This window comes from Oncorhynchus mykiss, chromosome 12 (genome assembly GCF_013265735.2).
Source record: "Oncorhynchus mykiss isolate Arlee chromosome 12, USDA_OmykA_1.1, whole genome shotgun sequence".
NCBI lineage: Eukaryota > Metazoa > Chordata > Actinopteri > Salmoniformes > Salmonidae > Oncorhynchus > Oncorhynchus mykiss.
Genome location: NC_048576.1, coordinates 25136098 through 25151399, shown reverse-complemented (window position 1 = coordinate 25151399; position 15302 = coordinate 25136098). Strand labels below are relative to the sequence as shown.

The 15302-nt window shown below is 43.7% G+C and overlaps 2 protein-coding genes across 3 annotated transcripts in view; both read left to right on the top strand.

Annotated features, from left to right (window-relative positions):
* On the top strand, positions 1-4211 carry LOC110536826 (gap junction delta-2 protein-like). Its single transcript, XM_021622502.2, has 2 exons — positions 1-110; positions 2500-4211. Exon 2 carries the CDS (start codon positions 2508-2510, stop codon positions 3627-3629), a length of 1122 nt encoding a protein of 373 aa, XP_021478177.1. The 5' UTR covers positions 1-110; positions 2500-2507; the 3' UTR covers positions 3630-4211.
* Positions 4212-9002: 4791 nt separating this feature from the next.
* The window catches only part of LOC110537246 (unconventional myosin-XVIIIa), a 105570-nt gene continuing 99270 nt past the window's right edge, over positions 9003-15302 (top strand). Inside the window, exons 1-2 of one of the 2 annotated variants that reach the window (XM_036937255.1) lie at positions 9003-9163; positions 10414-11560. In XM_036937255.1, coding sequence (XP_036793150.1) covers positions 10565-11560 — 996 coding nt within the window. In that variant the 5' untranslated portion in view covers positions 9003-9163; positions 10414-10564. Of the gene's footprint in view, positions 9164-10413; positions 11561-15302 lie in introns of those variants that run through there. The other variant, XM_036937256.1, reaches the window with a different exon arrangement.

Below are 15302 nucleotides of genomic sequence, written 5' to 3'. Positions count from 1 at the left end.
ATAGACTCCATAACGTCCAGTAACCATCTCCCACATCAAATATAGTTATGCAGATTGCTTGCTTTGGCATTTTTCCAGATTTGGATAGGAAAGAAAGACATTTTCCTAAGGTAAGTTCCTCCAGAAATCATTTATTAGGATCTGTATGTGCCATGTGGACATTTTCAGCTGTTTTTGCATTTTGGCAATGACAGGCTGCAGTCAGTGTTTTCCTTTTCACCATGGACTGTTGTTGAATAGGTTGAGTGGAGGGGTAGGGTACATTTACAAAGTGCACATTTATTCAATCAGTGAGATATTATTATTAGTTATGTAGTTTGTGTCTGTCGGTATTATGGAGAGTGTAATCTATTTTTCATTTTCTCTTTCTACTTCATAATCATTTAAATTAAGCATTTTTTCCATAGTATTTAGAATAACCAAGATCACTAATTTAAACAACACATACAGTAGAAGTCAGAAGTTTACATACACTAATGTTGGAGTCATTAAAACTCATTTTTCAACCACTCCACAAATATCTTGTTAACAAACTGTTGTTTTGGCAAGTCGGTTAGGACATCTACTTTGTGCATGACACATGTAATTGTTCCAAAAAGTGTTTAATGACAGATTATTTCACTTATAAATCACTGTATCACAATTCCAGTGGGTCAGAAGTTTACATACACTAAGTTCACAGTGCCTTTAAACAGCTTGGAAAATTCCAGAAAATGATGTCATGGCGTTAGAAGCTTCTGATAGGCTAATTGACATAATTTGAGTCAATTGGAGGTGTACCTGTGGATGTATTTCAAGGCCTACCTTCAAACTCAGTGCCTCTTTGCTTGACATCATGAGAAAATCAAAAGAAATCAGCCAAGACCCCAGAAAAAAAGATTGTAGACCTCCACCAGTCTGGATCATTCTTGGAAGCAATTTCCAAACACCTGAAGGTAGTATAAACACCATGGGACGACCCGTTCTGTCTCCTAGAGATGAACGTACTTTGGTGCAAAAAGTGCAAATTAATCCCAGAACAACAGCAAAGGACCTTGTGAAGATGCTGGTTGGAAACAGGTACATAAGTATCTATATCCACAGTAAAACTAGTCCTATATCGACCCAACCTGAAAGGCCGCTCAGCAAGGAAGAAGCCACTGCTCCAAAACCGCCATAAAAAAGCCAGACTACGGTTTGCAACTGCACATGGGGACAAAGATTGTACTTTTTGGAGAAAATCCTCTGGTCTGATGAAACTGTTTGGCCATAATGACCATTGTTATGTTTGGAGGAAAAAGGGGGATGCTTGCAAGCCGAAGAACACCATCCCAACCGTGAAGCACGGGGGTGGCAGCATCATGTTGTGGAGATGCTTTGCTGCAGGAGGGACTGGTGCACTTCACAAAATAGATGGCATCATGAGGATGGAAATTATTTGGCTATATTGAAGCTACATCTCAAGGCATCAGTCAGGAAGTTAAAGCTTGGTCGCAAATGGGTCTTCCAAATGGACAATGACCCCAAGCGTACTTCCAAAGTTGTGGCAAAATGGCTAAAGGACAACAAAGTCAAGGTATTGGAGTGGCCATCACAAAGACCTGACTTCCGTCCTCTAAAACATTCGTGGGCAGAACTGAAAAAAGCGTGTGTGATTAAGGAGGCCTACAAACCTGATTCAGTTACACCAGCTCTGTCAGGAGGAATGAGCCAAAATTCACCCAATTTATTGTGGGTTTGACCCAAGTTAAACAATTTAAATGCAACGCTACCAAATACTAATTGAGTGTATGTAAACCTCTGACCCACTGGGAATGTGAGAAAGAAATAAAAGCCTAAATAAATCATTCCCTCTACTATTATTCTGACATTTCACATTCTTAAAGTAAAGTGGTGATCCTAACTGACCTAAGACAAGGAATTTTTACTAGGATTAAATGTCAGGAATTGTGAAACTGAGTTTAAATGTATTTGGCTAAAGTTTATGTAAACTTCTGACTTCAACTGTATATAAAACCAAAAACATCGACATAACACATAGAGAAAGGTTCAAACATAGTTTGTAAACAGTTCGTCTTTTTATTTTTAAATAAATTCTGTGTTCACATAAAGACACTAATCTGTATCAAAGGGAAAGTACAAAAAGCCAACATGAAAAGACAATTCAGCTAAGTATTTTGAGGCTCCTCTAATGGATGTTGATGTGTTTGATGTGTTTGATGTGTTTTATGGCTTCATGGTTCTGTTGACTGAGCATGAGCCCATCCTGCAATAGACCCTACATTTTCAGTAGTGAGACTAACATGTATTGATGGCTCACTTATTAAAAGATCTTGATAAAGTACAAGGAAATAAGACAGTGTTGCAGATGAGCAGGCTCCATCGATGTCTCGCTCCTTCAAAAGATTCATGATGTAGCATTAATATTGAGTTGTCTGTGGGGCATAATGCTGTTGTAGTGTGGTGGGTTCAACACACCATAGGCCTGCTGCTGTTTATTCTTCATCTGTGTTCCCCCAGGTTAAGAAATGGGAGACTGGTCCATTCTTGGCCGCTTCCTAACGGAGGTGCAGAACCACTCCACGGTGATCGGCAAGATCTGGCTGACCATGCTGCTTATATTCCGCATCCTACTGGTGACCCTGGTAGGGGACGCGGTGTACAGCGATGAGCAGTCTAAGTTCACCTGCAACACCCTGCAACCTGGTTGCAACAACGTCTGCTATGACACCTTCGCCCCTGTCTCACACCTGCGCTTCTGGGTCTTCCAGATCGTACTCGTCTCCACACCGTCCATCTTCTACATTGTCTACGTGTTGCACAAGATCGCCAAGGATGAGAAGTTAGAGATTGAGAAGATCCAGGTGGTCGCCAAGCACCCTCCTGCATGTGAAAGGCTCAAACATGTAGGGGTGGAGGGTGGGGAAGCCGTGGGGGCCAGCAGCCCCTCCTTCAACCCCCACTATGAGGAGGAGTGGGGCGCCCGGGAAGGGGAGTGTGTGGAGCAAAGCCTGCTGGAGGAGGACTTGAGGGAGGTGGGGGAGGACCCCACCGAGCTGTCCAGCCAGGTACTACTGACCTACATCATCCACGTGGTGCTGCGCTCCATCATGGAGATAGCCTTCCTTGTGGGCCAGTACTACTTGTTTGGCTTTGAAGTGCCTCACCTGTTCCGCTGTGAGACCTACCCCTGTCCCAACCGGACTGACTGCTTTGTGTCTCGTGCCACGGAAAAGACCATCTTCCTCAACTTCATGTTCAGCATCAGCCTGGGATGCTTCATCCTGAACATTGTGGAGCTGCACTACCTGGGCTGGGTCTATATTTTCCATGTGTTGTGCTCGGCCTGCTCCACATGTTGCGAGCCAGAGAGGGACCCTGTGGAACGCGTGGATCTGTATCACAACCACAACCCTCTGCTGCTGCAGCTCAAACACTCCCTACGAGGCAGGGTGGTCCTGCAGACCCCCCCTCCCATGTCCCAGGAGAAGAGCAGTGGCATCTTGTCAACCCACATCCCTGCCATCTCCTTTGAGACGGACTCCACAGTAGAGTGCACCTCCAAGAGGAGCCCAGATGAGAAAGAACGCACTAAGGCCAAACTGGTCAACATGTCCAAAACAGGCAGAGGCAAGAAGTCCTGGCTGTGAACTATCAATCTGTCCTTTCCTTTAAATATTCTTCCTTTACTTCCTCCTCTGATTTAATTTGTTTACAGTAAGACAGAGTACAAAAGGGCCCCCTGGATCAATGAGGTTCCCCCTGGAGGTCACGGTCCCTGGGCACCTGCTCTGCATGCCCGGTCATTATTTGGTCATGATTATTACATGTTTAGATAACTGGCTAGAATAACTTACTAATCAAAAAATTGTTAGCTGACATGGCTAATTGAGTGACTTTCAGTGACTGATAGAACAAGAGAAAATCTTCTGATGCACAGCCAAATTTCTAAATTGCACCTTGTGTATTCTACTACTCTAACTAAAAGAAAATGTGCTGCTTATGCCTGGAGTGTACACGGGTACAAATGCAACCACCGTGGTAACTATTCATATAACATCTATAATATAACCAATGATATGGTTTCCAAAGGAAATAACACTTGCCACTATTACAACATATTCAGTGCATTCGGAAAGTATTCAGACCCCTCGACTTTTCTCACATTTTGTTACGTTACAGCCTTATCCTAAAATGACCCTTGACCTATTTTTTTCATCAATCTACACACAATACCCAATAATGACAAAGCAAAAACAGGTTAAGAAATTCCTGCAAATGTACAAAAAAACTCAAACTGAAATATAACATTTACATAAGTGTTCAGACCATTTACTCAGTACTTTGTTGTAGCAGCTTTGGCAGCGATGACAGCCTCAAGTCTTCTTGGGTATGACGCTACAAGCTTGGTAAACCTGTATTTGGGGAGTTTCTCACATTCTTCTCTGCAGATCCTCTCAAGCTCTGTCAGGTTGGATGGGGAGTATCACTGCACAGCTATTTTCAGGTATCTCCAGAGATGTTTGATTGGGTTGAGTGGCTGGGCCACTCAAGCACATTCAGAGACTTGTCCCGAAGCCATTTCTGCATTGTCTTGACTGTGTGCTTAGGGGCATTGTCCTATTGGAAGGTGAACCTTCGCCCCAGTCCAAGGTCCTGAGTGCTCTGTAGCAGGTTTTCATCAGGGCTCTTTCCCTCGATCCTGACTAGTCTCCCAGTCCCTACCGCTGAAAAACATGCCCACGGCATGTTGCAGCAACCACCATGCTTCACCGTAGGGATGGTGCCAGGTTTCCTCCAGATGTGACGCTTAGCTTTCAGGCCAAAGAGTTCAATCTTGATTTCATCAGACCAGATTATCTTGTTTCTCATGAGTCCTTTAGGTTCCTTTCGGCAAACTCCAAGCGGGCTGTCATGTGTCTTTTACTGAGGAGTAGCTTCCTTCGGGCCACTCTACAATAAAGGCCTGATTGATGGAGTGCTGCAGTGATGATTGTCTTTCCACAGAAGAACTCTGGAGCTCTGTCAAAGTGACCATCGGGTTCTTGGTCACCCCCCTGACCAAGACCCTTCTCCCCCGATTGCTAAGTTTGGCCGGGCAGCCTAAGAATAGTCTTGGTGGTTCCAAACTTCATATCTCGGAGTTCTAGGGACAATTCCTTCAACCTCATGGCTTGGTTTTTGCTCTGACATGCACTGTCAACTGTGGGACCTTATATAGACAGGTGTGTGCCTTTCCAAATCATGTCCAATCAATTGAATTTAACACAGGTGGACTCCAATCAAGTTGTAGAAACATTTCAAGGATGATCAATGGAAACAGGATGCACCTGAGCTCATTTTCGAGTCTCACAGGAAAGGGTCTGAATACTTATATAAATAATGTATTTCTGTATTTAAAAAAAAACTTTTTCGCTTTGTCATTATGGGGTATTGTGTGTAGATTGATGAGGAAAACATTTAATTTAATCCATTTGAGAATAAGGCTGTAATGAAACAAAATGTGGAAGAAGTCAAGGGGTCTGAATACTTTCCCGAATGCACTGTACAATAAACAAATTATTTTGACCATTTATCAAGCTATTATTATTAAAATTTTTGGGGGGCCTTTTATCATAAAATGATTTTCTCAGTACCATACCAGTTTTAACTCATGTTAGAATCTAGTGATTCTTAGAGAAAATTGCCCTTTTCCTCTTGATTAGAAGATGACTTGAGTAACTTTAACGAGGTATCTTTTGAGCAACTGAGTTCTGTTTTTTGATGAGAATGTGCTCACTCGGACTGTGTTCACATGAAAAACAATAAGAAAAACAAAATTGCCCCAAATTCCATTAGGGAACTAGTTGTGAACTTCGTAGCAAAGAATGTATCAAGAATGCATTGTTGAGCAGTGAGCCCATTTCAGAACCAAGCACTAACTTTAGATGCCTTGGTTTGGTAAATTGGATCTCCAGGAAAACAATGTCATACATTTTTGTACATCACTGAATAAAATGATTCCAGAATTAACAGTGGATACTATTATGTTTTGTTCCATGTAGCCTATGAAAAGAAACATATCATCGAAACAGGCAAAGAATAAAGGAGATATGCTACACCTACATCTGAACTCTAACCAAGTAAAGTAGGACAGCTGTTAAAGGGATAGTTCACCCAAATGATAAATTATCACATTGGTTTCTTTACACTGTAAACAGATACTGGACAAGGTATTTCAGCAATCCATGCGTTGGTTTTATTTCCCTTGCATGGTTTCTAAATGCTAACATTTTAACATTTGTAACACAAATCCCATTCAAGTCATGGGATCGATATTAGCATTTTCCGTGCATCATGTCCAAATCATCCAAAAGTATCTGAAATTGATTGTAAAGCTCAACAAAGTCCCTTATAGATGATTTGAACATGATGCGTGACAAATGCTAATATTGGTCCCATGACTCGAATGAGATTTGTTCCACAGATGCATTTGATGTCAAGGAAATGAACCCGAAGAAGCATGGATTGCTGTCATACCTTGTTCAAAGACTGCTTACAGCTTGTGTCAAACTCATTCCACCGAGGGTCGAATGTCTGCATGTTTTTGCTCCACCCTTGTATTGGATTGTTGAATTAAGGTCACTAATGAGTAAGGAACTCCCCTCACCTGGTTGTCTAGGTCTTAATTGAAAGAAAAAAGCACAAACACACAGACACTCAGTCCTCTGTGGAATGAGTTTGACACCCCTGGCTTAGAGGCTAAGGAAACTGAAGTGTAATTTTGTCATTTGTGTTAACTATCCCTTTAAATGATGAACAGTTAGGGACTATGCTTTTCTGAAATGCCTTTATCATGGTCCTTTGTATATGATGAACCACATGCCATTCAACGTTAGTCCAGATGAGGATTGTATTTTTTTTAAAACACACTTGTAAGATATAAACTCAGCAAAACAAGAAATTTCCCTTTTTCAGGACCTTGTCGTTCAAAGAAAATGAGTAAAAATCCAAATAACTTCACAGATCTTTATTGTAAAGGGTTTAAACACTGTTTCCCATGCTTGTTCAATGAACCATTAACAATTAATAAACATTAATTGAGTGACTTTCAGTGACTGATATAACAAGAGAAAAACTCCTGGTGCACAGCCAAATTTTGAAATTGCATCTAGAACGGTCATTAAGACACTAACAGTTTACAGATGGTAGGCAATTAAGGTCACGGTTATGAAAGCTTAAGACACTAAAGAGGCCTTTCTACTGACTCTGAAAAACACCAAAAGAAAGATGCCCAGGGTCCCTGCTCATCTGCATGAACGTGCCTTAGGCATGCTGCAAGGAGGCATGAGGACTGCAGATGTGGCCAGGGCAATAAATTGCAATGTCTGTATTGTGAGATACCTAAGACAGCGCAACAGGGAGACAGGATGGACAGCTGATCGTCCTCGCAGTGGCAGACCACGTGTAACAACACCTGCACAGGATCGGTACATTCGAACATCACACCTTCGGGACAGGTACAGGATGGCAACAACAACTGCTTGAGTTACACCAGGAACACACAATCCCTCCATCAGTGCTCAGACTGTCTGCAATAGGCTGAGAGGTGCTGGACTGAGGGCTTGTAGGCCTGTTGTAAGGCAGGTCCTCACCAGACATCACCGGCAACAACGTCGCCTATGGGCACAAACCCACCGTCGCTGGACCAGACAGGACTGGCAAAAAGTGCTCTTCACTGACGAGTCGTGGTTTTGTCTCACCAGGGGTGATGATCGGATTTGTGTTTATCATCGAAGGACTGAGCGTTACACCGAGGCCTGTACTCTGGAGCGGGATCGATTTGGAGGTGGAGGGTCCGTCATGGTCTGGGGCGCGGGTCAAAGCATCATCGGACTGAGCTTGTTGTCATTTCAGGCAATCTCAACGCTGTGCTTTACAGGGAAGACATCCTCCTCCCTCATGTGGTACCCTTCCTGCAGGCTCATCCTGACATGACCCTCCAGCATGACAATGCCACCAGCCATACTGCTCGTCCTGTGCGTGATTTCCTGCAGACAGGAATGTCAGTGTTCTGCCATGGTCAGAGAAGAGCCCGGATCTCAATCCCATTGAGCACTTCTGGGACCTGTTGGATCGGAGGGTGAGGGCTAGGGCCATTCCCCCCAGAAATGTCCGGGAACTTGCAGGTGCCTTGGTGGAAGAGGGGGGTAACATCTCACAGCAAGAACTGGCAAATCTGGTGCAGTCCATGAGGAGGAGATGCACTGCAGTACTTAATGCAGCTGGCGGCCACACCAAATACTGACTGTTACTTTTGATTTGGACCCCCCCTTTGTTCAGGGGCACATTATTCAATTTCTGTTAGTCACATGTCTGTGGAACTTGTTCAGTTTATGTCTTAGTTGTTGAATCATATGTTCATACAAATATTTACACATGTTAAGTTTGCTGAAAATAAACGCAGTTTACAGTGAGAGGATTTACTTTTTTTGCTGAGTTTAACTTTCCAAACTTTTGTTTAATTGTTAATGATCCTACATAATATTTTTTTTCCTACATAATATTTTCTATCAAAAATGAGCCTGTTCAATTGGAAAACAAATGGACAAAGTTAGGAAGTATGGCTACAATAGCCTAGGCCAGGCCTATAGACTAGGCTACTTTTGACATTATTATTTATATGAAATTACAGACAATAGCCTGTATCAGTAGCCTACAGTAGGGACCTATAACCTATTAAGATAATATATATTTTTTGCACACAGTCATTCGATGCAGGGCTCTCTAACCCTATTCCTGGAGAGATACAATACTGTAGGTTTTCACTCCTGGTTAATTACAACTGGGTTTGGAGCAAAAACTTACATGAGGGTAGCTCTCCAGTAACAGGGTTGGAGAGGCCTGTTCTAAAGTACGCTAAATGCACAGGTTAGTCAACAGACTACTTCCACACTGTTTCCCAATCAGTCTATGATCCCTCCCATCTTTTTTTCGCTGGGCTGAGACTGGGTCCCTATATGTCCTCAAATCAGCCAGGAGGGGTCACTGCGAACCGGCTGACGGTAACTATTGCGTTAAAAGACTGCACTTCTCGACTGCCCTGCATCGACACTGTACAGTAAACTGGTGAAAAGCTACTGACATTCTCGTTCAACCCTTCATCGGACAGTTCACCAACTCTAAACCTGCATATCACTGAGTGGTGAGTAACCTACAAGTCCCCTGATAAAATACATAAATAGACCCGGGTCTGTACATCTTTCCTCTCTCGATGAAACTGTTTGTCATCTGAAGCCACCGGTGTGATAATGAAGGCAAAGTAGCTTAATGTGAGCGCATTATGACCAAACTGTTACTAGCCGCGACAGTAACCTATCCACAGTTGTGGATACACGAGTAGACAGCGACAATGTATCAATTATGTTAGGGATATGTTTCAGGTGTAACCAAACTGGTCACATTGATTTACGTTAATGTCATTATTTCTCACTGTGGATAGTTATAGGGTAAGTGGCTCGCATACGCTATCGTATTGCAGACATTATAGGCTACTGTGATATTGCCGGTTTGTATTTAGTTTATATCCTTTAGTTTTTAGATTGTCTACTCAGTGTTTGCATGCATGTGCTTCTCAATGCAGTGCCATGCGGCACGAAACGCACGGGGAGGATCAGTAGCTTAGTTGATGTGTAACAGTGAGGCTGCAGTGAGGTGGTCAGGAAGGGAATGGCTCTTGAATCAGCAACCTGATTGGAAGATGATGATTCATACACAGATTTATAAATTGTTTCGCTGTGACAGCTAGCTATATTCTTTGGTTCCTCAGGACTGTACTGGTGTAAAGGGGGTCTACTTCAGAAACACAGAACTCCTACTGGTCTCTTTTCTTCGAGCACATTTGTGAAGGGTCCACAGGGACACACTCTCTTTGCATTATTAAGTGCATTATTAAGTGCCATATCCTTCCCACCGACAACCTGCAAATAATAGTATTTGTCACATCAATGAAATGTTACACAAGACATCAGCATACCAACTTCTTTTGGAAACCACATAATAACCTGCTTTAGAAAAGTGTCCTCTTAAAATCATGTGTCAGTGTAGTGGTTTTGAGAAGTTTCACACAGAGAAGAAGCAACATTGTTATTTAATGAAAGGCAGCCTCTAACACGTGATACCCTCACTACAACAACAGTGTCGGGTTTCTTCTACCTAGCTCTTGGTGATTTTAAGTTAATTGACACATTGAAATGCATTGCTTTGTAAAGCTGACTCATACCCTCATGTTCTGGATAAACATGCATGACACATTATATTTCACAGGTTTGTTGCATGTCATGAGGGTTTGTCTTTAGCCATGGGCATGACACCTGATCTGTAATGATATCTCATTGCCATTGTATTGGATGATTGTTGGATTATTGCCTAAGACTTACTTACCTCTCTCCTCAGGGCCCCTCTATTGATGACATTCCTAACTGTCACCCAGATGCTTCCATGACCAGGGTTGAAAGCCTGAATTGAAACCTCACTTGTGTATGGAACCCCCCTTGTTTAAACCTACACAAACCAACCTTGAGGGGGTTGCTATTTGGAGCCAAATATGTTTCATCTGATCAAGAAAGACAAAGACAAGGATGAGAGGAAGAAGGACAAAAAGGACAAAAAGGAGAGGATGTCCCAGGCAGAGCTGAATAGTCTGGAGGAAATGAGCCAGCGACGGGGCTTCTTCAACCTCCACCGAGGAGGCTCTAAGCGGGACAACAAAGGCAAGCTGGAGATCTCCAGCCCCATCCCTATTAAGGTAGCCAGCAACACAGAGCTCAGCCTTACTGATCTAGATGCTGATCGCTTCAGCAACCGTGGCAGCATGGTCCTGGACTTGGGCCAGATGAGTGCCGGCAGCTCCAGTGATGACATCAAGGGGGAGTGGGGACAGGATCCCTGTCGCACCTCTGTTAAGGAGCGAGCGGCAAAGTTCGGCAGCCTGGCAAAGCAGAACTCCCAGGTGGGCCAGGTCATGAAGCGCTTTTCCTCCCAGAAAAACAAAGAGGATAGTGTCTCTGAGGCCTCCACACCAAGCTCAACACAACCATCTCCCCAGATAGAGAACAAGGTGTTTGACCACCACAGACATTACTCCCATCTGCATCGCCAGGGCCATGGCAGGGCTGGGAAGAGGGTTCATATCCCAGAGGTGGTGGAGAAGACCTTCCCGGCAGACCTGCAGCTGCCTGGCGTCTTGGCGCTGCCCATGCCCGAGCCCAGGGAACTGGAGCTACAGCGCCGCAACACAGGAGACTTTGGATTCTCCTTGCGCCGCACAACCATGTTGGACCAGCAGCCTGATGGTGGGGCCTACCGCCGCGTGGTTCACTTCGCTGAGCCTGGAGCCGGGACCAAGGACCTGGCGCTGGGGCTGGTGCCTGGAGACAGGTTGGTTGAGATCAACGGGCACAACGTGGAGAGTAAGAGCCGGGACGAGATCGTGGAGAAGATCCGTCAGTCTGGGGACTCGGTGAGGCTGAAGGTGCAGCCCATTGTGGAGCTGAGTGAGCTGAGCCGCTGCTGGCTGAGGAACAGCAGAGAGGCCTACGATGTAAGTACCTAATTTAGCATGATTGTTCAACATGATCAACAATGTTATAGCAGTCCATTTGAAGAACCAGCCTGACTGAGCTGCTGTTTCTCTGTGCGATTCATGTTGCTGAGATATTGCCAGTAATAGATTCCACATATCAGTGGTGTCTTTGCTGCTGCTGATGATGATGTCATCGAGAGAATTTGTGAAGGTTCTGTTGGGAAAGGATGGTTCCTTCCGAATGATTGTGGGTTTTTAATTATCTTACAGATTGACTACTGCACATGTTACATACTTTTATCGGATGCTTGCCTCTTATGTAACCACACATCTTCATGGTTCCACAGTCATGTCACAGAGAGGGTGAATGCCGGGTGTGAGGAGATGCCTCATTTGGAGAGGCTTGATGACCCTGTTCTGTGTGCACTGTATGTAATCCCCCCCCCCCCCCCCCCCCCTTGACACCAAACAAAGGAGAGTTGGAGAGGAGTTTTGTAGGACAATAGCACAATGACTACATGGCCATATGCTCTTGAAATGACAAGTCAAGGGCCAGTTTTCTGTAAAATCTCATGACATAAGTTTTTGGTTCCAAGTTGCACTGCAGTAGTTAAAAGAGAAGCATATTGTTATGGTTTTCATCATGATTTTATGGACTTTTGGTCATTACTATATGTCTATTTTACAGTGTGTTAGTTTGTCCATTGGAAGTGTGGATACAAGCTCTGTTCTGAACCTCCCACTTCTAACCTTTCAACCCCACACACACTCCCATGTTCCTGTGTAGCAGGTCTTTCTACTGTTATCTCTCTGGCAGGACTCGTCTGTCACTTCTGCAGCAGAATATCAATATTCTCTCTTCATTTCTCCTTATTAGGGCCTATTCTCAAAGATCATTCTAAAATAAAGCAGTGGCATTGCATGCCCATTTGTCCTGTAGAGATTTAGGGACATCACAAACTCAAGTAAGGACCTTGCAGATTCTTTGCTGATTTGTTCCATAAAGAAAGGCAGCGGTGGCAGGGCTTCAGCAGGAGTTTGAGTAAAGGGTAAAGGCCTGTGAAAGCTGGTCATCACTCAAGTCTCCAGACAAGATGAATAGGAGGAGGGTCTCTAAGCCTTTGCCACTCCCTAGACTGAGTGTAAGTCTGTATCCTGGTTCACTGCTGCTAGGGTGATTCTGAGGTTCTACACATATGTGTACCCAGATCGCAAACACCCCCTGCTGGGCCAGGTGAGTGGGTATGTCAGTTAGGGAGCTTAATACCTACAACCCAGCAGGCCCATGGCCTATAGTTACAGATGTCCCACTGACTCAGGCTCAAGAGAGAGCACTGACTGGGGTTTTATTGGCAGGTTCAATACACCAAGCAGGTCTGGACTGGTCTTATGATTTACACCATGTGCTGTAGTTGAGCATACCCCCATTGACCTAAAAATAAAAAAAACATAGATTGAATAATTTTTCGTCTCTGTGTTTTCATAATGTTCCTTCAATTTTCGAGAGGCTGAATGTATCTCATAGGAGAAAGCATCTGAGCGAGTGAAACAGCGCCCCTCTGTCTCCATGTGTAGGCCATCTATCTGATGATGTCTGCTCCAAACCAGTATGACATTGTTGCCGCCCGTAGCATTGTATGCAAGAGAAAACAGTGAGGATCTGGCCTCCCATGACAAAAAAAAGCATTAAAATTGCCATCAGCATTGAGCTGAACTGTGAATGGTCCTGGCGCACCAAAAAAACAAAACAAAAAACAAATGTACTAAGTTAGCCATGGATGGAGATAGGGAATTGGACTTGTGGTTTTACTTAATTCTAGGATAACAAAAAATAAAAGTGTGTACTGTATGACCGAGTGATATACTGTTTAATCAACATGAGAGAGAGGAGGATGGCATTGGTGAGTCAACATGTTTTTCTGCTTGCACGAACACACACACACACACAAATCAGAACAATGGACAGCCACATATTCAGCTTACATTGATTGGACTAGATTGTTTTTGGTGTCTTTTAGTTGTCAGTGTTTTAGACTAAGCAGAGGTGATTTGATGACGGTGAAATGGTGCTGGAATAGTAGAGGCAGCTCCTGTTTCCTTTGCGACTTGCAGTAACTCTCTGTGGTTCTAAAGCAATTGTTATTTAGTTGTCCAACGATATCGGAAACATTAACTTGCTAATGTTACTGTACATGCAATATGCTTTGTGGTCTTCACTGGACAGAGGTTCCTATCCGGTTCTGTGATAAAAACAAAGGTTTGGTTGAATTTATTCTGCTACTGTCTTATTGTCCCAGCCTTTTGGCATATATATCACAGTTGCAAGGCATATGAATTAACAGGTTAAATATATATTTTCTTGGGGGGGGGGGGGGGGTTGTGGCTTGGCTTCCCCAGTGATTTTACCCACGCACCGTTACTGGCATATCCATTTTTTTATATTTGTATTGTGGACATCCTCCACTGTTCCTCTTTGGACAGCTTTGGGTTTGTATTGAGCTGTCATGGGAATGTGACCTTTTACAGATGGTTAAAGCATCTGGAGGGGGAATTTAACTATGTGTTTATCAGAGTTTAGAATGGATTGGGTAGATGGATCTCTGAGTTCTAAAGAGAGGATCTTCTCTCTGGTTCCTGCTTTCTCGCTGGTTCCTGTTCTAGCTGGTGAACTATAATCATCTGTAGCCACCAAGTTGTGTGATTTTAATTTACTTCATAATGTACAAGCCAACCAACTGAATAGTACCTGTTGCAATAGATATATAATTTGAGAGTATTTATAGTATTAAAGTCCATTTCCTTATTTTTTGGCAAGGTGTGTGGAATGTTGGTTTTCTGCCTGCATTGCCCAGTACTACAGTCAATCTGAAGTCTAAATTAAAATAGAACTGCACAGAAAACGGCACTATCCATTTGACATCCCAATTCCTCAAAAGTAGTCAATAAGCTATTTTAAAAAGAAATATACACAGCTCAAAAAAATAAAGTGAACACTAAAATAACACATCCTAGATCTGAATGAATGAAATATTATTAAATACTTTTTTTGGGGGGGGGGGGGGCGCTAGAGAGCGTGCTATGGAGTAGACGTGCTTTGCTAGAGCTCCGCTCCATTTTGAAACAAATTAGTATTTATCTTAACCTCTCACGACCTATATCTTCAAACAAATATGACAAAGGGAAAAAGCACCAGAAAAGGGGGCGCTAAACAAGATAATTTGAATGAGATAGACAACGAACCAATTTCAACGTCGCCAACCCACGAGGAGTTAGCTGAAGAGGCTAGCTTCCAAGAGTCCCCCACAGAGCCTACGCAAAGTGACATACTGGCTGCCATAAACTCACTAAGCAAGAAGGTGGACACAAGGTTGGCTGATATCTCAAAGAGTATTGGGACTTTGGCCGAAACTGTGAAGGCAACTCAGAGAAGGGTGCATGAGGTTGAGCAGACGACAGTCGATCACGAGGCCAGGCTACAGGACATAGAGAAACAGTGCGCAACGTTAAAAAATGACAACAAAACCCTGAAAGCCCGACTGGAAATGCTTGAGTCTCATTCAAGACGCCAGAACATCCGAATATGTGGCATCCAGGAGGACACTGAGAAAGGGAAACACACTGAATTTGTCTCGGAGCTGATACCGGCCCTGCTGGGGAGCGAACACTTCAAAACGGCCATCCTGATCGACCGCGCACACAGATCTCAGGCAACGAAGCCGGCCAAGGGCGGGCCACCAAGGCCATTCATTGTACGGCTGCA